The following is a 27,995-nucleotide window of genomic DNA, read 5'->3' on the forward strand; positions in this document are numbered from 1 at the left end:
GCTCTTATGGATATCACTTATGTAACTATATTGATGCTCCAACGGCAGTGAGCGCGCATGCGCATTTACACCATCATCAGCACCAGCTCAACAGAACATCGCGATGCTCCTGCCTGTTCTTGTGTTTACTATCTTTTGGGGAAGATTTGGTTATGAAACCCTTTAGAATATCGTCATACATGCTGATGGATATTTTCTCTATCGTACCACAGACATAAGCCGAGTCGCGGATGTTATATAAAGAGCTCTGACAGGAGTCAATCTCTCATTACAGTGAGGGCCTCATTAGAGCGCGTAACATCGTTTTCATCAGGACTGACCAGGGCTCTTATTTTTATTTCGTGATTTCATGTGTATAAAGGTGTAATTATCTGCTCAGTGGGATGCACATCAGTGCTTTGCCGTACTCTCTCTCCGTTATAATGGCTGCTCTATATCAGGGCACGGACGTGTCCTCACCGGATAAATATCTGGCGTTGAAAGACGTCAGAGAGGTGAAGGAGGAGACCACTCTGGACGAGAAGCTCTTTCTGCTGGCCTGCGAGAAGGGTAAGTTCATTTACCATTACAATACAAATGTATTTAAATAGACTATAGCCTATAACACAACAACGATAATAGTAGCCTATATAAGGTTATATTTTTATGTTAGATACATTTTGAGGTATAAACAAAATACTTATAGTATATAAGTATATTTTTGTTTACTTTTACTATTACTTTCTATTATTATTGTTTCTATTATTTATTATTGTTTTATTAAAATAATTCTTCTCTAGGCTAATATCAAATATTTAGCTCTGATGAAAGCCTATATATTATATACATAAAGAATTATTTTAATTAAATATATATATATATATATATATATATATATATATATATATATATATATATATATATATATATATATAATTAGCAATATTATTCAATTATCTCTAATAATATAGTACCTTTATGACCTAATATTAATTCAGAGATAATTTAGAGGATATTTTTTACTTTTCATAAAATGGTCACATGTAGAAAAACAGTAACATAAGTGCTAGAATAGAAAGTTAAAAAATGTCTTAGATTAGAACAGAAACGAAGATGTAGTTTAAGAGTAATTGCATACAATTAAAATAATTGTAATAAAATAATGGACTGTATAATTTCACATATTTATTTTACATTACGTACTACAGTACAGTGCTTCTAGTAATTTGTTTTGAGATAAGTACATTTTGAGAGCTTGACTGATGGCACAGGCCTGGTTCATACTTCTATTTGGTGTTTTGTTAAACAGCAGCACTGCGTAGTTTATTTCCAAACATTCCAGAAACAGCTTGGAAAACGAATGAATTCCCTCTGGTTACATTGTGCAGACAGGAGTCAGTTGCTATTCTTTTACCATATAAAGAAGTCCTAAAATGGCTCAGGGAAGGATATCTCTCCTTTAAGGGCAATATTATTTTCCACAACAAACCACTCTCCTCTCTTGCTGATAACATTTAGTTGTCATTGTATAAATCATTGAACCTGTATTGTTACCTTATTGCATTTTAAGGAGACTACTACATGGTAAAGAAACTTCTGGAGGAGAAACGACATGGTGAATTAAACATTAACTGTGTAGATGTACTTGGGAGAGATGCTGTCACCATTTCAATCGAAAATGAGAATCTAGACATATTGCAGTTGCTCTTGGACCATGGCTGTCAGGTAAGAAAACACCCATGTCCCCAGCTCATGTATAACATATTACATAAGACCCATCTGTTCATTTGGGATGGGTGTGTTTGTGTGTGTGTGTGTGTGTGTGTGTGTGCTACATTCAGGCCACAGATGCATTATTAGTGGCTATTGATTCAGAAGTGGTAGGAGCAGTTGACATCCTGCTAAACCATCGGCCCAGGCGTTCCTCCAAGCCTTCTATTGTGGTTAGTCTAATTTTCAATTATATGTTCTTTTATAAACTCTACCAGTTAACTCTTTGAAAATGCTTGATTTTTTTTTCTTTTTATTTTAAAAACCTTTTGATTTGTTGAAACGAATAGTGAAGGAAAAGCCAAGCGTCTGGCACACATGCCCTTTTAATGATGTGTGTATTTTTTGGAAGAGTTTCTTTCTTATATATTTCTTTTTTATATATATTTGATCGACTAAATATTAGTGTTTTACTATGAGTGATATGACTATGATTTTATATATACTCCCGTTTCAATATTTCATATTGCATTATTCCTTTTTTTTTTTTAGAAAATAATTCAGCGCATTCAAAATCCAGAGTATTCCACCACCATGGATGTTGCTCCAGTCATTCTTGCGGCCCACAGGAACAATTATGAGATTTTGACCATGCTATTAAAGCAAGACATCTCACTGCCCCGACCCCACGCTGTAGGCTGCGAGTGCACCCTCTGTAATGCCAAAAACAAGAAAGACAGTCTTCGCCACTCAAGGTAATCATTTTTATCTAATCAATCAAACCATTTGGTTTATTTATCTTCTCTTATTCGGACATTTAAAAAAAACTTATATAACATTTTATTGCATGTTCTTATTGTATATAGATGCAAATATATATATTTTTTTGATCTATAAATGTATTTCATAATATTCCTTAGTTAATTAGTTCTTCAAATGAATTCTGTATTTATATCTTTAAAAAAAATGGTATAGAAAAAAAGCATTTTAGAGAACAATTAAGATTATTATTATTATTATTAATTTAAAGTTGAAAAAAACGTTGAAGGCTTATCAAGGCTTGGTCAAGGACATGTAAGAGATTTCTACCTGTATGATACATACTTAAGGATTCCACGTATTGAAAATGCACCAATAAATACATTTGATAAGAACAAGAACAGTTACAATGTGTAGTTGTGTTGCAATGTTTTTAGTGTTCTCCTTCCTCCTCCACCGTGTCTCTTGCAGGTTCCGTCTAGATATCTACCGGTGCCTTGCCAGCCCATCGTTGATCATGCTTACAGAAGAAGACCCCATTCTGAGAGCATTTGAGCTCAGCACTGATCTGAAAGAGCTGAGCCTGGTGGAAGTGGAGTTTCGGTAATGGAAGAGTGATTAGAGAAAGAGGTCTCACAGGGATAACTGCTAAATGAGAGAGCTAAACAGCAGAAAATACCCTCTTTGCTTTGGTTTTGACCATTAGATGTGTGCATTTTAATAACAATTAATTTAATGGGGACAAAAGTTGTTCTGTCGTAGAAAGAAGCAGAATTTTTCCAATGGTTAGACAGCTAATCATATTGAGTTAAAGGTGCAGTTAAAGCGATTTCTGAGAAACACTATCTATGTTTATATGGAAACACCTTTTGTTTAAGTCGGAATGAATTATTTGAATTGAAACCAAACATAGTGTTTAAATGACTGCTGAATAAAGTCATCAGGTTGATATGCACATTTTATATGCCACAAGCTTTGTGAAAAACAAAAAAATTGATTTTTTTTTTTATGATTTTACTGCTGTTTGCTCATACTATTCTTCTAAATTGCTTCTTTTCTTCATTTTAAAGAGCCGACTTAATATGTATCTATTTTGGAATCCGAATTTATTCTGTTCATGCATTCCTTCTGAATTATTACCGCTCCGAAACTTTAAAAAAATTGATTAATAATAATAAATTATTATCTTTAGTATGGTTAATGATGTTTTTTTTGTCTGTTTTTTTTAAATACTATATTTTGCCATTTTATTTACTCAAAAACATGTAGAGAGTTTTGTAGTATTTGCTCTAGTGTAGTCTAGTCATAGCGGTACAACATCATTTTTATTAAAAGATTTTTTATCCAAATGAATTCAACGAAAGGAAACTGAACCAAAGCACTGAAAAAATGTAAATGTAAAAAATATTTATTTAAGTGAAATATATTTCACTTATAGGCCTATACATTACTTTTTATATATTTAGTTTCTATCAGTTTTCTCTGTTCACAGAATTGCTTTAAGTGCATGATGTGACATTGTGTGAATCCATCATTTGTTTCCAATATTAATTCGGATAAATTTTTATTTTACGGCACACAAACAGACATCTAACAAATATTCAAAATATTTTTTGTTTACTTGTGGATTAAAATTTTCAATATTATTTCTCAGAAATTGCTTTCTGCAATTTGCAATGCGTCACCAGGTTTTCATGAGAGAAGGATTTATCCCCTATTTGTCATAAATAAGGAATAAACAATTAAATTATTAAATTTAAGAGGATCTTTTTATATAGATAATAAAAAGGATAGATTCATGATGATTACAAATCGGTCAGTCAACTCGAAGAGGTTAATTCGGATGGGATATATATTACAACACGACCCTCATTATTGTCAAAAGAACAATAGGTGATTCAACCTAAATTTCCTCCGGTTTGATAGCCTGGTTAAAACCAGACCATTCTCAGTTGTAACCATAGACAGGAAAAGAAATGGACAGAGCGACCCCATTGATTTCAACGGAGAAGACTTAGTTAGTTAGTTAGTTAGTTAGTTAAGCTTTATTTGCCATTTGTACCGGTACAGCTATACAGGTGCATAGGAATTTTTGTAGCAGAGCTCGTTGAATCAAACATAAAAGATAAACATTAAAACAGCTAACAAGCTACACAGCACACACAATGGACTTTAAGAAATCAAGACTTAAAAAATACGTTCAACGTCAACGACGAGCATCTTAATCCCATGTTAAGCAACCCCCCACCCCTACAATTGTTACTTTAAGATTACATTTAAGATTGCTCCACGCTAAACAAAAAGAATATTGCACTGTCCCAAGATACTACATAATATAAATATTTAAAAACAAACTTACTATAATAAGTCTTATCTATAATAAATATACTCTTACCCTTATCTATACTCTTACTATAATAAATAACACCTGTCATTTTACAAAAAATGAGGCAGACACATTCGTTCCTTCTGCCATGTCCTTCGCCATCAGTCTCACAGTAGCTGGAAAGAAGCTGTTATAGAACCGCACCCTGTGTGAAATAATACTGTCCGGTCTATTATATCTCAAGTTGTATATTGAGTGTTTAGGTTTAAACATAGAGTGTGCAGGGTGGTGTGTGTCCTTTAGAATGTTCTTAGCTCTCTTCCTGCAGCGTTGTGTGAATAAAGTGTCCATAGAAGGAAGGTCCGATCCAATGATCTTCTCCGCTGTCGTTATTACCCTCTGGAGAGCTCTCCTTTCTGCTTGGGTGGTGCTTCCAAACCAGACAATGATACCATTTGTTAGGATGCTTTCCACAAGTCCTCTATAGGCCTGGATAAGTGGGTTACGGCTGAGTCCTGCCTTCCTTAGCAGCCTGATAAAATAAAGCCTCTGTTGGGCCTTCTTCACTGTGACAGCAGTGTTTATGGTCCAACTCAAATTTGAAGACACTCGCAGGCCTAGGAACTTATGACTCTCAACTCTTTCCACCTCAGTCCCCTTGATTATCAATGGCTGTAGGATAGATTTCTTCCTAAAGTCCATGATCAGTTCTTTTGTTTTATCTATATTCAGAATGAGATCATTGTCCTCCCCATATGCCAGAATATTATCAATCAGCTCCCTGTAACCAGTCTCATCCCCACCTTTAATCAGGCCCACGACAGTTGTGTCATCAGCATATTTAATTATAGCAGTGTTGTTCCGGTCAGTACCGCAATCATGTGTGTATAGAGTAAAAAGCTTTGGGCTAAGACAACAGCCCTGTGGTGTTCCTGTGCTTAAAGTGAGCTCAGTTGAGATATTACTTCCCATCCTAACTCTTTGTTGTCACTTGAAGCTCAAACTGAACGTGACGACAGTCTGACAGTTGTAAATCTTCTAGTAGCTGTGCCAAGCCAAAACGTTGCTGAAATATTTTGTCCCGTTGCCTTTATGAACTCTCTATCTATAGACCTTATTCAGAGTAGCGCCATGACAGGTATGAAAGTGAGGCTGTGAGGGATAGACTTACCGTGTTTCCAATGGCATCCGCTGTAAAAAGCTGAATATAGCGGCTAGATTACTTACAATTTTCCACAGCTTACATTGTCGGGAGTTTTTTGTCAACTGACATTTCTTAGAAAGATATTTTTCCAGTGTTTCATGAGCAGAACAATCCGAAAACACATTAAATAACAATGCAGCCCATTGAAGAGATGCAAGTCTATCCCTCACAGCCTCGCTTTCATTCTCATTAAAAATCAAAGATGGCGCTGCCGTGAATAAGGCGTATAGGCTTCTGCCATAGACAGTAAAAGGCTTCTTCCTTGACTTTATGCCTTCATGTTCCCCCGATTGCCTCATAGACAGTAAAAGATTGCCCACGAGCTTCTCCTCCTGTCTATACAGTAATGTCTCTATTGTGCGACAGAAAGTTGCGTAGTGATGACGCAATCATTAGCCTATTTTTCACAAAAATGGCATCTACTAGGCCATAATGTAAGACACAAAGTAATGGAGCGTTTTATACATTGTCGTGTTTCTTTAGAAATAAATAATGGACAAATGGAGTCTTTGGACTTACTCAGATGTAAAGTTATTCACTGTCAAAGGGATGCCAAAATGAATGCGAGTTAATGGGATGCTAACAGCAGGTGAAGTTCTGCTACAATGGCGGCTCCCGCGAGGCTTCAACTTCCGGCTGAAGGATCACCACCTTGGTTGTAACTGAGTTATTGTCTGAGAAAGCGTCATAGACAAATCATTTCCAGAGGGGCGTCACCAACGGACGTCGTGGGTGGACCTAAAAAACAATTAGAGCGATGAAGGAGATGACGTATGGAGAGCTGCGGCCGGCGGAGAAACATCTCCGAGTGTTGTTCTTTGCTCAGTTTTTTAACAAAAAGGAAACGTTCAAATCGCTTAAAACAGCAGATTCGAACGAGTGATGTTCGACGGCGGCATCCATCTTTGGAATGTAGGCTACAAAATTTGCTTCAAAATCCCAGCACTGTCGTCATCGTGTAAAGCCCGCCCCAACGTTTCTTATTGGTGCCGCGATTTCGACGGATTGGAAATGGGCTTGAATGAGCTCTTTGGCAGACTAACTTTCAGAGCAAATCTAAATTTGCCGGAAGTTGTCTGGGTTTTCCCAGGCTACTGGTTTGACAAAACACATTCCTAAACTCATATACTTGATTCAGATTATAAATACCTCTACATGCCCATAAAAACTGGCATTATCCCATGTTCCATTGTAACCAGGGACGTGCACAGGAATTTTGAGGGGCAGTTGCTCTGACCTGAAAAAAGGGCACCCCCCCCCCCCCCCCCCCCCTCACGGGCTATATGAAGGAATAAATACAGTTGAATTTGTCACCTTCCAAATTGCCTTATCTGGCCGTGTTTATGTCCAAACGCAATGCCTCATCTTATGGTCTTATTATTTTTTATAAAGATTGCAAAATGTCAGAGATGAGACAAATGAGCAAAAGAGTTCCTCATATTGTTGTTTATTGTTTTTTTTTATTATTATTATTATTTATTTATTTATTTGAAAAGAAATAATCTGGATTGAATGGAAAAACTCGAAAAAATAAAAAACGCTTAGATTTCGGGAAAAAATACAATCCTTTTTTGCCAATCCTGACCTCCCCCTGGGGCCCTAAGCAAAATTATGCTATGGGGCCCTCTACCTGATCTGTGATGCCGTGAGCCATGTAAACCATTTGCCATTGCCACTCAATACCGCCCAATAACAATCCTCCCTCCTTTAAACAAAACAGTCAAAGAATAAGTACAACAATATAGAACAGAATGAGGTTCAAACAAATAATATTTAGGCTACTGAATAAAGCATTTTTATAGAATGTTAAGATAACAAGTGAGTATTAACGTAAACATAAATAAGAAGAAAATAATAAAGTACAACCCTGAACTTTGGCTTTTGGGATTAATTTTGATTCACTCTACAGCCTGGTTATTTTTTGGAATCAGTAGCCTATGATTTTTATTTATTTATTTTTTTATGCATGTTGAAGCAAATCTTGATTTATTGTTATTTACTGAGGGATTTGCATTCATATTGACCAGAATGTCCAGCTAATCATCATTTTAAATTCAATATAGCCTATAAATCAATAGTCAATCAATGTCAAATTGCCAATACATTGGTTTCTATCTTGCATAATTAGTGCAGTTGTTTAGAGTTTTTAACTACACTGAGACTAGATAATCAGTGTCTTTATAATGTGTACTTTGATTGGGAGTGCCATCATTCACGTATTGTACAGTATTTCTGGTCTCCACATTTCTGCTTGAAAAATGCGAGTTTCATTTCGTGCACGCGCATATGAACGCAACACACGCGGCGCGGTTATGTTTTCCGAGCTGTAGTAAACAAACACTGTTGTTGCACTTTGTCGTTTATAAAAAACAAAACGTAATAAATAATGGTATTTTACTCTCACTTTTGTCAGGCAAAAAGTGATGCAAGAGATGCACTGCCTGCCCAGATAGGTTAGCAAAACTAAAAACCTTCAAACTTTGCTGACATCAAACTAGAGAGGAGAGAACACAAGTTTACCTGACTGCTGTTCCCGCAATTCACTCTCATGTTTTTCTTCTTCCTCTTTTCGTGACGAGAAGGATAGTTTCGCTTCATTTTGTCATGGACTTCGTACACATTAATTAGCGCGCGACACGAGATGGAGGCGCGGCCTGAGTAATTTGCGGTGCCTTACCATACACACCGGTCGCGTGCAGTCTATGGTCGCGTGCGGCACTGCAGCCACGTAAACAGTTTGACTTTCCCTTTCAGTGCCCGAATGGAAGTGAATGAGGCTTTGCGATTTTTATATTATTTTTTTGTCTAGGCCTACGTGAAATTCTACATCCATTGTACGATTTTTTTTTTTCCTCGGAGGGCAACCTGAGTCGAGAAGGGCATATGGGCAGTTGCCCGGGCAACCTGAGCAACCCCCCTGTGCACGTCCCTGATTGTAACACAATTTCTCATCCAAAAAAGAGCTGTAGATTACTTTCAATGCCACTGAAAATGTGTCAAGACAGATCTAGTTTCCAAAAGGGGGGTTTCCCAGCAATGCCAGAAAATAGGGATTCTCAACTCTGGCCATCAAGGTCCAGTGTCCTGCAGAGTGTAGCTTCAACCCTAATCAAACACACCTGAATAAGCTAATTAGTGTCTTTAGGATTAATATAAAGGATTAATAAAGAATATAAATACCCCCCCCCCTAGCCCCCCCTATAAATATAAATAGCCCCCTTTCCATCCATCCATTTTCCCAACTGCTGGTCCAATGTGGGTGCAACGTATACAGGTTAAATTCCTTTTTAATTCATTATTAAATTGTTAAATTAAGGTTTACACATGCTAGTTCCTATTCCTATACATGTTTTCCTTACTACTGGAGCTGTCAGTTTCAAATGATTATCAACTTAACTTATTGCAGGGAATAGGGAATGAGGGTATAGGGGGCGATTTCGAACACAGCAACGGTTGAAGCCAAACTCTACAGGAAAGTAGATCTTAGGGTTCACAGTTGAAAACCCCTGATATAGAAGAATCATTTTTGGTTTCCCAAAAGAGCTTTTCAGTGAACAGAAAGAACCAAAAATGACATGGATGTTAAAGGTCCTTCATGGAACCACAGATGCCAAAGGAACCTTTATTTGTAAGAGTGTAGAAGAAATTAAGGTGTTTCCTTCTACTGCTCATTCTGGGTCTCATTAACATTATTACAGGAATGATTATGAAGAACTTGCCCAGCAGTGTAAGATGTTTGCCAAGGACCTGCTGGCTCAGGCCCGCAACTCTCGCGAACTGGAAGTCATACTAAACCACACATCCAGTGAAGACCAAGTGGACAAGAGAGGCCTGTTGGAGGAACGCATGAACCTCAGTCGCCTCAAACTGGCCATCAAATACAACCAAAAAGAGGTTAATGATAATTTTTAACAAAACTTACTGTGCTTGTGTCCTCTCAAGTCTGGGCTGCGTTTCTCATAGATCGATGTAACACATTGCTTAAGTATCATAATGCATCGATGGAAAATAAACTACTCTTAAAAATAAAGTAAGGTGGATTTCTCAACAATGCCACAGAGTAATTATTTTGGGCTCCCTAAAAAAAACCTTTTAAAAGTTTTTAAAAGATTCGGGGGTGGGGGGTTTCTTAGCGTGAAGAAAATGTTAATAAGCCAAAGAACCTTTTTCCACCTTAAAGAATCTTTGTGCAATGGAAATGTTCTATGAATTTCTTTAAGAAACCAAAGATACCATTAAATAACCTTTATTTTTAAGATATTTTCACCTAAACAGTAGTAATTATGTCGCACAATCGTATGAACTACCATTGTTAATGATGTCATGCAGCATGGTGGAGATGTAAATAATGAACATGGTGTATGAGGACTATGTTGCTATTTTTGTTCTGTGTTGTTTTCCTTCATTCACAGGTTTCCTCTTATGTCGTATTCCTGTTCTAGAGCACAATCACACATGCAATCTCTTCAAAAATGAAAGTCATTCTCTTGACAAACTAATAGATGTAATGAAATTTGTATATATAAATATATAGAATGAAAGATGCTTGCATTCAGCCTGCTTATTTTGCCCCAGAGCATCTATTTGTCCACAAGTCCTATTAACAAAAAAAAAAAAACCTGCTTCAGGTCAAGCTGTGGAAGTGTGTGATGCCCTTTCTGAATGTTCTTTGGAACTATGGTTCTGTGAAACACCAAATCATTAAATATGTTGCTTAAATTACTATATTACAACATTGCTAACAACGAAGCCTGCGATCATAGTTAGGAAATGGTTGCACCTCTGGTTAACTTGCTTAATCACAAATATTGTCCGATTAAATGACTTGACAGATATATAAGCTTGATATAATGACTTGACGGATATATTTTTATTTTATAAGAAAAGACCATATACTGTTTATGTCTTTTTTGTAATGTGTTTTCTCTTTTCTGACCTGTAGTTTGTCGCCCAGTCCAATTGTCAGCAGTTCCTGAACACAGTGTGGTTTGGCGAGATGGCGAGCTACCGCCGCAAGCACACAGGCTTAAAGATCCTGTATGTTTTGAGTGTTGCTCTGCTGTGGCCGCTGCTGTCCGTCTGCTACCTGCTGGGACCTCGTTCTCGTGTGGGCCAGGTCATCCACACACCTTTCATCAAGTTCATCATTCACAGTGCATCTTACTTCACTTTCCTACTGCTTCTAAACCTGTATTCACTGGTCTACAATGAGGATAAGAAGAACTTAATGGGTCCCCCTTTGGAGTTGATAGACTACCTTCTCATTCTCTGGATCATAGGTGAGGATGGGCGGCATTTGTGTACATACATGAACACTTATCTATTTTTTTCTGGGGATCTGCTTTCTATCCGACAAACAAGAATGTTTTGCTGTGATCGTTGTTTCAGCAGGAAGAAAAAGATCAATCAAGTATTATAACAAATCATAAAGTGCCATGAATTCATCCCTAAGGCCTTGCGGTCGTCTTCCGATTCCTCCCTTTAATAATGTAATGCATAGACTGTAGAGCAGAACAAAACGCTGTACAAAAGAGTAATTTGTTACATTGCGATTTAAAAAATTCATATAAGTGTCAGGGTGTTCACACTTGTAGTTTTGACTTCCCCCCTCCCCCCATTTCCGAATCTTTAAATACATGTTAAAGGGTATATTGCTGGTTAGAGTCAATGTCAATGAGTCAACGAGTCAATGCATAGAAAAACAATGTAGGAACTAGATTTTCTTTAAAATATACTTATAAATACGCTACAAAGCTTCTGGAGTCGTTTTTTGTGAGAAAAATTGACTTCCGCGTCTGAAAATGGGCGTGGTGGGCGTGACGTAACGGGCGGGAGAGCGGTCGATTCAAACAACAGAAAAACAATGGATCGCAATGACATTTCGAACGCTGTGGAAATACTGGTATGACGGACCAAGCCATCAAGTTACGAGCCTGCTATGCTTAAGAGAGGAGGACTGGGGTGCGTTTCCCGTACAACGACGTAGTTCGCTGCTTCACTACCATAGTACGATGCATTGTTGGAAATATCAACTAGCTAGTCACGATTGTTTCCCGAAACCCACTGTCACAAAGTATCGCTCAACCACGTTGGTTTTGAGCGTGGTGGAGTAATAACTACTTTTAATGAAACTGTTTGAGATCCAATTAACACTAGATTTGTTTTATATAAATTACAGACATGTCATCTGAGGACTATTTCTAATTGTTCTCAGTTGTTTTGCTTTATTACCAGACTCAATATTTGGCTTGTTCTTACATAGTAGAACACGTTCGCACATGCGCACTCTTCAAACACGGTACTTCAAATCTTTTGACAAACTGAAAGACGTAAATTACATTTGTATGTATGCTGAATAAAAGGCACCGGTTGTACTGAATGTCAGCTTGCTTATTTTGCTCAAGATAAGGATTTATTACGTCCAAATGTCATGAAATATAGAAACGATGCTTCTAACCACAGGTTGAGAGCTGTCGTTCAAACCACACAACTTTGCGATGCTGTTTGCGAATGTTCGTTGGAACGATGGTTTCGGGAAACACCGACTCGTTGAACTATGCTGATAACGACGGAACTTGCCACCATAGTTGGCTAACGATGCTTTCGGGAAACGCACCCCAGGCCAGGATAATGTTAGACAGAATGGTCAGAGACAAATTGAGTTGTGAGGAGAACCAGTGGAGAACAGGACAGGTGTCTTTTGGTGAGAGACGTGCTTATAGATGTACACGTTCACTAACGATATACACTGTGCTCACAATATTGTACAAATTATTATGATCCTATAACAGGCCAGCAGACATTAGTATGTTAAGGGTAGATTTATACTATTAAATGTATAAAAACTATACTTGAGTATATTTCCATTGTACTAAGCATACTCGGGTACATTTTTAATACATATTTTTCACCTGGGTTATAACATAAACAGAAAACTAAAGATTTGAGTATTTAAACAACCAATTTTGTTTTTCAATTACAAGTTGTAATAATCATTTGATCTGAAGTGAACGCTACACACGACCGTGTTTTCCAAAGCCGAAGAGAAATCCCGTCTCTTCACCTGCACAAACCGCACCAGGAACGAAAGATAGGCTATAGCACTGTCCCTATACTTGCAATGGAAACTTGTGGACTCTTGAATCTTGAAGTCCTGACAGGCCTGAGTTTTTGCAACCTCCACAAAAACAATAATTTACCATGACGATGATAAATTAAAATACAAAAACTACCGAAAGCACACTGACTGACGACCACTCTCACTGAATACCAGCCTACTCTACACGGCTCCCTAACATGACGTAAAATTACACGATGTTGAAAAATAAAGCCGTTTTTACTAGCAGTCCAAGAAACGCTCACTTTATCTACTAAATTAGTGCCCTTATGTTGTTTTAAAACATTTTAAATCCTGCATTAACTATTCATATGGTATTTTCATACAAGGTTATCTATAAATTTAGATTTTTTTATTTTATCTGCAATATGCTCTTCAAGAGGTTTATGTTGTGGATTCAGTCTACATTCTCAAATTCAACAAAACATTCAATGAAGTTTCAATGTTAAAATTCTTTCAAATCTACCTTTGTAAAGATTATATTTATGAAGCCAGATAATTTATTACAATGGACCCACGCCACGAGCCTTAGACTTATACGCAGTAAATACATTCAGTTCGTCCATCTGTTCTTCATCATTTTACAGCACCATTAGTATGACTGATAAGTTGCATAGATAATGTTCCTTTATGCAGAAGTGAGAAACAAAGCTATAGCGGTTAGAATCTCTTTAGAGCGCATTACCATGATACACAGGGTAATTTGTTGCTAATGGCACTTGTTTTAGTTTTTGTCTTATTTCCTTTTATTAAGTATTTATGGCCTCGAATGGCTGTGAATTAAAAAATTGTATAGTTTATTGTGCACCCTGACTAAAAGAATGTCGTATCATCAAGTTGAAGTAAATTTAGATATGAAGATCACTAGATGGAGGAAGATGAAGTCTTTACACATCAGCTCTAAAGGAATAGTTCACCCAGAAATGAAAAGTCTGTCATCATTAATACTCATGCTCAAGTTGTTCCAAACCTGTAAGGATTTCATTCTTCTGCTGAACACAAAATAAGATATATTGAAGAATGTTGGTAACCAAACAGCTGATGGGAACCCATTTACTTCCGTAAATTAGAAGAAACATGTACTAATCACCTGACAAATGAACAGAAATTCTATGAAGGAAATCATATTCAGCCCATTAGAGCTGATTCAGCCATCTTCCTTTCATTCAATTCCAAATCAACTTGACCCGTTTCCAAACCACAAACCGCCGTTTTTGCATATAGCGTTCTATATGACGTTAAAGGATGAGAACGGGCTGGACTATTATGTTCAACTTGACTATCATGTTCAACATGATTATCATGTTGCTCTTTTGTGATTTATGCATTTTCTTGTCAACAGAATTCATTTGACTGAAAATTCCACATCATTTAGGCCTACTCACGCACATTCTGTTCCAAACCTGCTGACTGTCTTTCTTCTGCAAAACATGTCTTTTGTCCATACAATGAGTGCATAAAATGTTGTTTGGACGCCAGCATTCTTCCCAATAAACGGTCAAAATAAACAAAATATTTTTGGTATACTTTAATGTGGTAAGTTGCTACAAGTAATGGTAAATACAATTTCACATTATAAGTTTTAAAGTCAGCATGAAATCAAAATGGACTATTCTTATTTATTATAAATGATTTATAATATTTACATCGGTTTTTTTTTTTAAGTCATGTACTTTTAATCTTAATCTTTAATCAAAATAACTCCCTCCCTCTTGCTTTGATATTTGTTTATAATGATATGTTTACTGGTGCCTTTGGCTCACACGAGTCCCACCCTACATTTTTTTATTTTTCCGAGAAGCCGTTTCATTGCTAAACATCACAACAGGGACCATCACAGAAAAAAAAACAGTCTTGCTTTCTGAGAATTACAATAGGTATAACATAAAAAAGCCTCATATCATCCTGCCCTAATAGACATGAGTAAATTCATGAGTGTCTATTTACACTTAATCCCAATTACCTGTGTTGTCGTCAAAGTCAACTTGCCATTGTCAGGTGGAGCCTTTTACCAATCCCAATCTTCACCCTACTCCCATTGCATACCAGCTCAGAGACACATTCATTTTAAATACAAATGAAGAAAATATTTGTAATGTGTAATTCTCGCATACACGCTCGCTCTAGATTATGGGATATTTTAACGAAATTTCTGTATAACTAGTCGATCACGAGTGGCTCAACAGGTAGATATACAGTATAGATAAACTCATCTTTCAGGCATTTGACTGACTAGGTTGTTTCGCGTTGACACACACGGGTGAGAAATCGGGGGTGTAGCGTGAGAATTGGGAGCATCTATCGCTCTTTGCTCTTACTGTAAAAAGCATGATTAAATCTTTTCTGTCAGGCATGATTCTTTGAGTGTCACTGACCCTGAGGGGGAATTATCATAGAATCTGGAAGCGATTCAAAACTGCCAGTAATAAGGAATTTCTGATTTGCTGCATGGACGCTTCTTTGTGCTGATGGCAAATTCCTATCTCTGCAGGCATGGTTTGGTCGGATGTGAAGCGTCTATGGTATGAGGGATTGGAAGATTTCCTGGAAGAGTCACGCAACCAGCTAAGTTTCGTCATGAACTCACTTTATTTGGCCACCTTTGCCCTAAGAGTGGTGGCTCACAGCAAGGTATAAACCCAGTCCAGAACATTTCATTCTGAGCACTTTGCCAAGCTATGACTTTCTTTCTTCCGTAGTACATAAAAGAAGTACTATTTCGTTGAACATCTCCTTTTGTGTTCCATGTAAGAATAAAGACATAGTTTGGAATGACACAAGGATGTGTAAATTATACAGAATGAAAAAAAAATTACTGTTTTAATCACATTAACATATGATATATATATATATATATATATATATATGAAGAGTTCAGATGCAAAAGCCTCTAAATGCCATTTGAAATTTTCTTTTTTAATGATGATTTTTGTCAAACTTGTATATTTAAGTTCAGTAATTTCACTTAAATGGCAATGATAATTACCTATTAATTGTTATTTAAATGAAAATACTGAACTTAAATATACAAGTTTGACAAAAATCATCATTAAAGAAGAAAATTTCAAATGGCATTTAGAGGCTTTTGCATCTGAACTCTTCATATATATATATATATAGATATAGATATAGATAGATAGATAGATAGATAGATAGATAGATAGATAGATAGATAGATAGATAGATAGATAGATAGATAGATAGATAGATAGATAGATAGATAGATAGATAGATAGATAGATAGATAGATAGATCTAAAATCTTGTTGTCTGAAGTGTTACTGTGTTTATGTGTCTCTGATAACATAATTTACACCAACCTTTCTTTTGTCCTCTGCTTCAGTGTAAGAATGAAGAAGTAGATCGGAAAGATTGGGATGCGTTCCATCCCATCCTGGTTGCAGAAGGACTTTTTGCTTTTGCCAATGTTCTGAGCTATCTGCGTCTCTTCTTCATGTACACCACCAGCTCCATCTTGGGGCCTTTACAGGTAATCACAACATCCACAACTTCTTCTTCTGCCAGAACCAGTGAAGTGTTTAACCACTGTAGCTTTTTTTTCACATAAATAATGCGCAGGGTTCATACCATACTCGCGGGAACATATTTGGACCAGGGGGCTGGGGGGGTCACGTGCGACGCAGGTTTTAATAAATACTGAGGTTTTGAATCCTATTAAGCAGAAGTCTGATTAATATATATATATATATATATATATATATATATATTTATATATATACATACATAAATGACAGAGTGGACAAGCTGGTGTTGAGTAGAAGTAAATCTTCAGGAGTAAATCATGGGTTATGTGTAACATGACATCAATATACATGGACATGGTGTCATTAAAAAATGAGCTAGAGTACTGTCTTCTCTATTGTAACCACTACAGATCCAGAGCATCGATACATATATTTATCGACTCGTACCGATAATACAGTGTGACAGAAAGTTCTTTAATTTTTCCTGGATCTCATCTCTTCTTCAAGTTTTCATCTCTATCTGTTGATTGAATCCCCATTTGTTCACCTCTGCCATTGTGTTACATTTCTTATTTTTAGGGATTTATTGATGTAAATGTCCCACTTATAGTTTGGAGGTGAATCTCACAAACTATCATCCACCTCCTGCCAAATTCAGGTACTTTTTCTGAGGTAGCTGGAGAATTTTCCTCCCAGCCACTGTGGAGGGCGACCTACTGTATAACTTGTCTTGCATTGGCCTTGACAATTCTATTTCTTAGCACTTAACACACGCTTGTTGAAAACGTTTTTGTTTCTTGAAGTGGGGCCGGTTCCACAAAAATAGACTTTGACTATGGCTTAGATATGGTAGATAGACTTCAGATGTTCAGACTGACTTCAGACTGTTGCACAAAGCACTTAAGTATCTGACTATCTTAAGCAGGACTACGCTGCAATGCATTCTGGGTAAAATAAAACACTTTTCAAAACAAAAACAAGGCGGATTGAGTAAGCGCATTCAAACGCTCAGTGCCGTTTACCCCAGCGGAAAAATGTGTGTTTGTTGGAGGAGTATAACAATTACAAGGACATTTTACTTGGGAAATGTAGCAGGGAATTTAGTAACAAGAAGAAATGTTTAATTTGGAAAGGTCCATTTTTCCTAATATTACTGATTTGTACTGCTGGTTGCCAAAGTAACATAGAGTCTTATAACTAAGTTATTTTTGGTCTAAATTAAGTCAGTCTTTATTTTTGTGAAACAGTCTAACTTGCATTAGACTGGTCTAAAATTTGCTCATAGACCAGTCTAAAATAGCTTTGTGAAACCGGCCCCAGATTAAAGATAAGCTGTCAAGGCATGCGTCTGTTTGTTTAGATGTTAGCACTTTGTCCATGGCAATGTCCCATGCCCTTCCAACTGAGCTACAGGACGATTTATTAACATTTTTAAGGTTCACCCAGGCTTTGTAACTGACTTCAGCAGCTTCACTTTTCAGCAGGCATCTTTCTGCACTAGTTTCAGAGAGGTTGCATAACGCAGCGTTCTTCTCTGAGGACTTCAGTGTTTAGCATGAGTAACACCATGTCAGTCCTGAGCGTATGTGTGAGTGCTCTCTGTGCTCTAGACTGACATCAGTGTCTGGCGCTGATGTATGGAAAAAGTAATTCTCTCAAGAATTGTGGTCGGAATGATGCATTCAGACGCACTCAGATGTAATGGATTCACGTATGAACACACACCCTATGCAAGGTATTTAGAACAAAGACTCAAAGAGCATGGTATTTTTGGTTTTCTGTAAAAGCACATACTACCCAAATGCTTAAATATATGTTTGTCTGTTAGAGGGAGTGACAAAGCAACTGATGTACAGATACAGGAATGACAAGGAACAGACTCAAGTATTCACACAGCTGACGTTTATTCCCTCCTGCCTCATTATTTGGTTGAGGGCATCCTGTAAATCTCCCCAAGTAAAGATAGCAAGTGGAAAACACTGAATCACCTCTGGATACACATCTAAGGACATATTTCTCTTTGTGAGGGCAAGAGTTGAGACGTCAAACTGACGTCAAACTTTATTTAAAGGAATAATTTGGTGTTTGTACATGTACAGCTGTCTGAATTGTGCAACTTTGTAAGGGTGTGAAGCCTTAACCCTATACACACCAGCTGTGCAGTATGCGATGTGGTTGCCAAATCCTGTCCATACAAAAAAAAAATAATTATACTTCAAGTTTGATTTGATTAAGGATACTTAAGTAAAGTTCAAGTATATTTTAAGCATAATTTATATAGTAAGTATATCAATGTATGCAAATGTATACTAAACTGGCCCATTTTTTTGTGTACAAAAGTATACTTTTAAAGTATACTTTAAATGGAACTGTAGTAAAACAACTCGATACACAACTCGTTTGTACACAACTCGTTTGCCTCTACAACTTGTCTGCAACTATACTACAGGTAAACTTATATACTGATAGTTTACTAGTTACAGTAAATACATACAGCACATTTTAAGTTTATGAAAGTAGCCTACTCTCAGTAAACTACTAGTATAGTAGTTTTCTACTTCAAATATACTTTTCTTTAAGTGAACTTAACATTATACTTATAGTTGACTATTTATATATTATTTTTGCACTTGAAGTATAAGTTCCTATTTAGATATTAATTTATATACTTTAAATACCTTTATCTGTACTTTAATTAGATTGAGTGGCCTGTATACATGTTTGTGAAGTCCTGTACATTGGAATTTACTTCCAGAATTAGGAACATTTTGTTTTCTTTATAAATCTATCTTTAAAAAAAAAGTCTATAAGACATTATGCAAAACTATCTAAAAAAATAACAAATGTCATAGGCTATAATTAATACTTAATTATACTTTTAAATTGATCTTGATAAAAAGATTGAGTACAAGTATAGGTCAAATAGACTTTTCTGTCAGTATAAATCAAGTATACTAAAGTGTAATTTTATGTTTATTTCTTAGAAGTACACAAATAATATTTCTTAGAAGTACATAAAATGTTGACTGAAAGTATACTTTTTTATTTTTAGTTTAAAAGAAGTATACTAATAGCACACTTGCTTGGATGTAAAGGAGTAGTCACTTGCAGGTCCAGATGAAATCTGTTGGCTTTCCCCCAATATTTTGTTCTGATATTGGGAAAAATCTGCAGAATTCTATGGAAGGGATTATTAACATGGTAAAATGTGTTCAACTGTCTATTGTGTCATGATCACATTACCGTTCAAATGTTAATGGTCAGTAAGAAAAATTTTTCAGCAAGAGTAAATTGATCAAAAGTGTGACAGTAAATAATTTTACATTATTGTAAAAATAAATAAATGCAGTCCATAATCCTGAAAATTAGCATTAAATAATAATAAAACATTAACACTTAAAACAGGACAAAATAGTGGAATGTAACCATTAAAAAACACAGTTTTTATTTCAGTCCTAATCAGGTATCAAATAGCATACTCATTTAGCCAGTGAAATCACTTTGAGGTTGGATTTGGCATTACACCAGGGCTTCATATCATAGACAGGAGATTGAAATGGCAACTGCAATGGTTCAACAAAGATTGAAAAATATTAAATGTGGAAAAGGGGTTTGAGAGTGACAAGAAAATGAATTACACTAATTGCAAAAGAAAGAAAAAAAACAGAACATTATGGTTCACCGGTCAGATTTGACACAAGGAATTCATCTAGTCCTCAGCCCACACTGGAAAGGCCAGTGGAATCTAAAGTACAGATAGAGGTAGGCACCTTAAAAGAGTTAGTCTACTGTATGTGTGTACAGGTCGCTACCGAGAAATGTTCCCCTTTCCATTACCCCCTAATGAGTCAAACAAATATTTGCCCGAGCCAGGTTTATCAGTGACTAGTTGTTGTCTGCTATATAAAGGTTAGTTAAAAATGACATGCAACACTTAAAAAGAACTTGTTTCAGAATATTGCCATATTTACTTAACTTTTTTTTAACTTGCTTTAACTTTTAAAAATGTTTTATTTCCATGACCATCGACCCATAAATAGCTGTTCTCAAACAAATCCATTTTTAAAAGGAATATTCCGGGTTAAAAAGATAGTTCACCTAAAAATTGAGATTCTGTATTTTTTTTCTTTTCTTTTTGAAGAATAGAACTATAGTCTGTGAAGAGCCAAAATGAACCAAACCCCCCCAAAAATAATCATAAAGGCTGTGACAAACCATGCCGGTCTTTTGGGATAGTTTTTTGGAGTGTGTTCCATATGTCGGCGGCAATTCGGCCGATTCAGCACGTTGAATCGGCATCGGGCCGTCGGTGAGAGAGATCACTCTGATTGGCTGTTCAGTTTAGCAAATGAGTAGGTCCACGAGGAAAAATAGATGAAAGCGAGCTAAGAAGTCAAGACGACACAGACAGAAAGTTCTTCTAATCTTTCCTGAACATTTCAATACACAAATATTTTCATAACAACATGAGTTATAAATATGGATATTTTTCTTATAAAAACACATCTCTTCAGAAGGCCTTTATTATCCCTCTGGATAATAAAAGATAATTACTTTTATGATGGATGGATGTGCCTTTTGGAGCTTCAAAAGGCTCTATTCACTCCCATTATAAAGCTTCGAAGAGCCAGGATATTTTTTTAATATAACTTAAATTGTGTTTGAAAGAAGAAAGTCATACACACTTAGGATGGCTTAAGGTAAATTATGGAATTATTTTCATTTCTTCATTTTCAACTTAAACTAACCATTTAAGTTGTATTTAACCTGGAATATTCCTTATTAAAGGAGTAGTTCACTTTTGAAAAAAACATTTGCTGATAATTTACTCACCCCTATGTCATCCAAGATGTCTGTCTTTCTTTCTTCGGTCGAAAAGAAATTAAGGTTTTTGATGAAAACATTCCAGGATTTTCTCGAAATGATGGACTTCAATGGGAACCAAATGGTTCAAGGTCCAAATGAGAGTTTCAGTGCAGCTTCAAAGGGCTTTAAACAACACCAGACAATGAACAAGGGTCTTATCTAGCGAAATGATCAGCCATTTCAAAAATAAGTAACAAAGTTTAAGTTTTATAAGCACAAAATGCTCGCCTTGCTCTGTTCTGTGATGAGCGTTTGTGACTCTCCTGTTTAAACGCGTTCATCAAAGTGAACAAATCTTTTTTCGAGTCATGACTCGAAGGGTCCTAGATAAGACCCTTATTCATCGTCTGGTGTCGCTTAAAGCCCTAAGGAAGCTGCACTGAAACTCTCATTTGGACCTTGAACCGTTTGGTTCCCAATGAAAATCCTGAAAAGAAAAAAATTCTTTTTGACAGAACTACACCTTTAAAGACATCTCTACAGATCCTATATACAAGTCAGTCTGGGTTACTCAGGCTTTGACGTGAAAGGGCCGGTGTGTTTGTCTTTTCAGATCTCCATGGGCCAGATGCTTCAAGAGTTTGGGAAGTTTCTTGGCTTATTCCTGCTTGTGCTCATCTCTTTCACCATCGGCCTGACACAGCTGTATGGAAAAGACCAGAAGGATCCATCCAAAACTAAAGAAAACAAGGACTGCGAGGGCATCTTCTGTCCGCAGCAGAGCAACGACACCTTTCACACGTACTTATTTATACTAACTAGAGAATTTGAAGTCATTTTTTTTGCTCAAAGGTCTTTCTTAAAGGGGTCATATACATTTTTCAATCAAAATGAGTTGTTTTTGCATCTTAGTTTCAATAAACGCTCTTCTTCGACTGAGGAGGAAGTCTTCCTCGTCATTTTCAGACTTTTGTGACAGAAATGATTTCTAAAGATGCAAGGCTCCATGTTGCCCATGAAAAGAATATGAATGCTCTGTTTTAACGTAATCTTTTACCTTAATCATTTATCTTCATGTTTCTCTAGGTTTATGGGGACATGTTATGCCCTCTTCTGGTACATCTTTTCCCTGGCACACGTGGCTCTGTTTGTCACAAGGATCAGCTATACTGAGGAGCTGCGATCATTTGTTGGTGCTCTTATCGTCGGTACCTACAACATTGTTGTAGTCATCGTTCTCACTAAACTCCTGGTGGCAATGCTGCATAAGAGCTTCAGACAGATTGCTGTGAGTGACCCGTGAAATGATTCGATTCCAAAAATGTGAATCCTATAGGTGTTTTCTTAACATGATAGAATTACTGTAATTGCGTGTTTCCGTCAAGTAGAATGAAACAAATGATGTTCCATAGTATCCATCCCCCCTGAGTAAACATCACTTAAACTCTATTGCAGGTGTTCTCAACTCTGGTCCTCGAGAAACCGCACAGTTTAGCTCCAACCCTAAACAATCACACCTGAAAAGCATAATCAATATCTTCAGGCTTCCTAGAAAGTTACAGCCAGGCATTGACTGGTAGAGAGTAAAATAAATACAACACCTGATAGCCATGAAAACACCTTGTGATCTCTGTGGCTCTCGCACTTGTCACCAAAAATGGGGCTGCAATTCCGCCGGTCACTGTGGTTTGCCTTTTTACATGCAGACGAAGGTTATTGCGTTTCCAATTTGTTTCCAATTCATTTCTATGGAAGTTGAGCTTCCACCAAGAATGAACTGAAATCGTGATTCGTTTAACATCTCAGCCGACTTGAATAGTCACATATTTGTATCGATTTTTAACCGGCGGCTAGTGAATCGTCCCTACTCTTTAGTTATATTATAACTCCTTAGTTCAGGAAGACATGTATGAGTACAGATATGGTTACTTGTATCAGGCAATGAGCAATGGGTAGTGAAGGCATCATTGTTGTACCATGATGATTTTCTCCACTTGCAGAATCATGAAGACAAGGAGTGGAAGTTTGCTCGGGCTAAGCTGTGGCTCAGCTACTTCGATGACAAGTGTACTCTGCCTCCGCCCTTCAACATCCTCCCCACACCCAAGACCGTGTGCTACCTGGTGATCAGCCTGAGTAAATGGATCTGTTCCCACACCTCCACAGGCAAGGTCAAGAGACAGAATAGCCTCAAGGTTTGTAATACTTTTATACACACCAAGCCAACTGTTGACCATCAGGCAGTTTTTGAGCATCGGTATACTTAGGTTTTTTTAGTGAGGCAGTTAGTCTGGGGTTTTTTGGGCCGATTCAGCATGTTGAATCAACGTCGAGTCATCGGTGAGAGAGAGTGAATATTCAGCTTTTTGGCCGATACCCAGTCGACGAGAGGCGAAATCACAATCAGCTTTTGTGGCCGCTAGTTTTTTTGATGTCGACTTGGTGTGTCCCGGGCTTAAATTAAAAACTGTTGCTTCTAAAGACAGCCTATCCTTACACCGTTGTTCTGGCGCAGGAACAGGTGCTTGGTCAGTGGATCTGTGAACCTTACTTGCCCCCTTTCCACCTAAATGGTTCCTTGTTCCTGGCTGTAGGAGGATCTTTTGTGACGTCATACGCACAACCGGCACATCCGGGAACTTAACTGTCAATTTTGTCCCCGCCCCCTTTTGGGGGAAACAAACTAGACTCCCCATAGACTTCAATACAAAATAACTGCAAAAACCAACGTCCGTACACAGCCGATAGGCGTAAATAACTTAAGAAATCATTTGTATAATGTCGAGTAATTATGTCCACCCTGCCTTTCATAGAGCGTGAAAAATACATGTTTTATGCCCGTTATATCAACTAGCCCAGGCTACCTGCCATTGACGCTGGGAGAATAAAGGGACATGTTTTTAAATTGACCAAATTAAGTTTGTGTATGTATCTTTCACGCTCTGTGGCAGGCAGGGTGGACATATAATTACTTGACAAGTTTTATATAAGTGATTTCTTAATTTATTTACGCCTGTCGGCTGTGTACGGACGTTGGTTTTTGCCGTTATTTTGTATTGAAGTCTATGGGGAGTCTAGTCTAGTTTGTTTTCCCCCAAAAGTGGGCATGAACCTATTCAGAGACGTTCTATGACGCAGCGCCGGTTGTGCGTATTGTTTACGTTTGTCACGTTGCATCATGGGAATGGTGTGGCAAGAAACACCGCTAGACACCTGTAATTTGATTGTTTTGCACGTTTGGAGGAGGATTTAGAGAAGCGGATGGCTTGCTGTGTGGTCGATTGTACGGCTTGTTGGGGGCCTGATAAAAAGCTTTTTAATGTCATTTTAAATAAATAAATAAGAACACAGATCACACGACTTTGTAGTGAGCAGTGATTATTTCGCCGTTCTGCGATCACCCACGGGAGATGCGAATCACGCTGTGACTCTGCTTGGCCAGGTCTTACCTCTGACTGATCTCATGAAATGGCGTATGTATAACACGCCAATTCGTATTTCCAACACGCATAATCACTTTTCAGCGTGTTTATGAACGCCATTGACTTAATGTTACATTACTGTATATATAAATATGACCTACCCCAACCCCGTCCCTAAACCTACCCGTCACTCTGGTTAATACCATTTATGAGTCTTCCCCTACCATCCTAGGAAAAAAATATCGCTCCCCAGATGTAAATCTACATTTAATTTGCTTTGTTTCGCTCGGACATTTAACGGCATAGACATACACGCATAGTTCAAAATCAGGGCCGTGCACAGACATTTTGAGGGGCAGTGGCCTTAGCCAAAAAAAGGGGCACAAAGGGGGTGGTTGCTTGTTAACACAAATTATTCAGTTATTGTTACAGTTTTAAATTTTTTACGTTATTGTTACAGTATTTTCCTTTTACAGCAAAAAAGGATGGGGGGGGGGGTGTACTTAGGCTATTATTTGTATTAGATCGAGAGAGTAGCCTACAATAATTTGATTAGACAAGCAGCTAATTCTAAGAACGTGGATATGTTGTACAAGTTGTTAGCACTAGTAGAAGACCAAGAGCAAAACATTACCGACATAAATGCACAAAATCAAACAAAAAAATAATGAATAATTTCGCAGATTCAACCACTGTCTATTTGGAAGCTTGTTTCCGCCACTGAATAAAAATAAAAAAATAAATAATTGCGACTTTTTATCTCAAAATTGTGAGATATGAAGTCAGAATTGTGAGAAATAAAGTCAGAATTGCGTGATATAAAGCCAGAATTGCGTGATATAAAGCCAGAATTGCGTGATATAAAGTCAGAATTGCGTGTTATAAAGTCGCAATACTAAGAGAAAAAAAAAACAGAATTGCGACTTTTTTCTCACAATTGCTAGTTTACATCTCGCAATTCTGACTTTATAACACATAATTGCGAGTTTATATGTCGAATTTCTTACATCTTTTCTCAGAATTGTAAGATATATACTCGCAATTGCGAGTCTCAAGCCAATTCTAAGGGGGAAAAAATACTACGTTTTCCCCCTCAGAATAGTTTATCTCTCTCAATTCTGACTTTATAACACGCAATTGTGACTTTATAACACCCAATTCTGACTTTATATCACGCAAATCTGACTTCACATGTAAACTCAGCCGTAGACATACGCTGCGGAGTGCGGAATGCGGACTGCGGAGCGAGCGGGAAAACCTGGAGCGGATTAGCGGAATGCTTTGAGCAAAGTGGAGCAGGTGGGCAGGAGGGGCACCTCAGTCGATGAGGGCAGAGGGGCAGTGGCTCTAGCCACCGGGCCACCCCCCTGTGCACGGCCTCTGCTCAAAATGCATATAGATAACACGCCACTTGATTCGAAAGTGTCGTGTATGTTTACGCAAAAGTCATGTCATGTTGCTTTTAGCACTATCATTGCTTTCTGTTTGGCAGAAAAGATCGGCTCAACTTTTCGAGAAACAAAATAATCATAGGTCTCCAGACTTTTGAAAGCCTTTAATCTTTCATGAGTGAAGGGTCCAGGGGTCCAGATAAGTGGCCAAGACACGGGCGAGTCGGACCAACGTTTTTTGACATCCCAAATCATATGGGCTTTGAATAACTTCAATTTTGTCACCAATACAAATTTTGAGCTTCTCTCCAAACCTCCTCCGGTCTTCAGATATTAAAGTGCTTATATATTGTGGATTTTGCCTACTAACTCTCTTGAAAGTGCTTGTCACGTCTTTACACCCGGCCATTCTGTTTGTTTTATTGCCACACAACGACTCTCGCATGCGTACAAAGATGTCAACAAAGATCCTCCTATTGCCAATTCTCAAATGGTTTCATGCATTTCTACCTCAGAAAAGGAGGTTCAGGCCTGAAATAATTTGAGTTTTTGTTGTCTACTAGAGGGAGGGTGAAATTGCTCAAAAGCAGTGGTTTTGAATCATCTTGCACATTGTGTTTGCCTCTCTTATCTGACACATTTCAGTTTATAGAGCTTTCAACTAATGAGCTGATAATCAGGTGTGACACATAATTACGGAGACTTACAAAATGTGCAGGATTGTAAACCACTGCTCTGGCGACCAAGAGTGCCTGTTCATCCATCTTTCCATGCACAAGGGAAAGACAATAAACCCGTAGGTTCAGTTTCTATGTATCTCGAGTAGGAATAAAAAATAAAAGTGTACCGAGAGTTTGTGACCTGTTGGTACGCAAGAGTCTTTCTCGGTACCATAACGCAGGTCTGCCGCTATTGCATAAACCCGGGGTACCTAATTTATGCTTCTGGAGGGACTATCCAGTAGAGATTAGCTCCAACCATAAATAAACCTAAATAAGCCTGGTAATCAAGGTCTTTAGAAGTGCTAGAAGTTCCAGGCAGGTCTGTTGGAGCCAAACTCTGCAGGATGTTTGCCCTCCAGGAGCAGGATTGGATACCCCAAGACATTCACAAACACGTGCCATGCCATGTTTGTTTTTTGGGTATGTAGTCACATAAACAACACGTAGCGTCATAATCCATTGTTACCATTAATTTCTCAAGTCTGTGGAAACACTGGGCCGCTTCGAAACAGGTTTGCCTGAACATTGGCTGAGAATTGGGTCTTGCACCATTTTAGTGAAAAAGGGGCGAGCTTAATTATTCCTTAACGTCAGCCTACCAATGAACCAATAACTTTTTGCTTTCAGGAATGGAAGAACCTAAAGCATAAAAGGGACCAGAACTACCAGAAGATTATTTGCTGTCTAGTGCACCGTTACCTGACCTCCACAAGGCAGAAGATGCAAAGCACTGACCAAGCCACGGTAGAGAACCTCAACGATCTCCGGCAAGACCTATCCAAGTTCCGCAATGAAATGAGGGACCTTTTGGGCTTCCGTACTTCAAAATATGCCATGTTCTACCCCAGAAGCTAAGCCATGACCATTTAGTAAAAATGACCCAGCATGTTCAGCAATGCTCTTCTTCTTTTTCTTTGGAAGATGTAAGGTGACAAAAATCCCTGGGACTCCACTGGAATTCTATTAAGCTCTGTTTATTCAACAGCCTCCAGAACCATAACTTATGTAATATTCTTGCATCCTACTTGTTTTCTAAAAGTGTCATCGTTTTCAAATAAATAACATTTATTATAAA

General features: G+C 37.5%; 1 protein-coding gene across 1 annotated transcript; it reads left to right on the forward strand.

The window, feature by feature from the left end:
• The first annotated feature begins 54 nt into the window (after window positions 1-54).
• On the forward strand, window positions 55-27,995 carry trpc1 (transient receptor potential cation channel, subfamily C, member 1). The gene is made up of 13 exons (XM_039666470.2): window positions 55-549; window positions 1,550-1,704; window positions 1,821-1,922; window positions 2,242-2,444; window positions 2,920-3,051; window positions 9,677-9,872; window positions 10,921-11,257; window positions 15,587-15,726; window positions 16,438-16,584; window positions 21,999-22,186; window positions 22,472-22,673; window positions 23,386-23,580; window positions 27,548-27,995. The coding sequence occupies exons 1-13, from the start codon at window positions 384-386 to the stop codon at window positions 27,773-27,775; spliced, it is 2,391 nt and encodes a 796-aa protein (XP_039522404.2). The 5' UTR covers window positions 55-383; the 3' UTR covers window positions 27,776-27,995.

This window comes from Pimephales promelas, chromosome 22, assembly GCF_988280905.1.
Source record: "Pimephales promelas chromosome 22, fPimPro1.hap1.1, whole genome shotgun sequence".
Classification (NCBI taxonomy): Eukaryota; Metazoa; Chordata; class Actinopteri; order Cypriniformes; family Leuciscidae; genus Pimephales; species Pimephales promelas.

Bases quoted from the DNA above. Each gene is read 5' to 3' on its own strand.
- trpc1 (XM_039666470.2), top strand. From the start codon at position 384: ATGCACATCAGTGCTTTGCCGTACTCTCTCTCCGTTATAATGGCTGCT. The intron at 1,705-1,820 runs GTAAGAAAACAC...TGCTACATTCAG, and splicing joins TCTTGGACCATGGCTGTCAG to GCCACAGATGCATTATTAGT. The intron at 11,258-15,586 runs GTGAGGATGGGC...CTATCTCTGCAG, and splicing joins TCTCATTCTCTGGATCATAG to GCATGGTTTGGTCGGATGTG.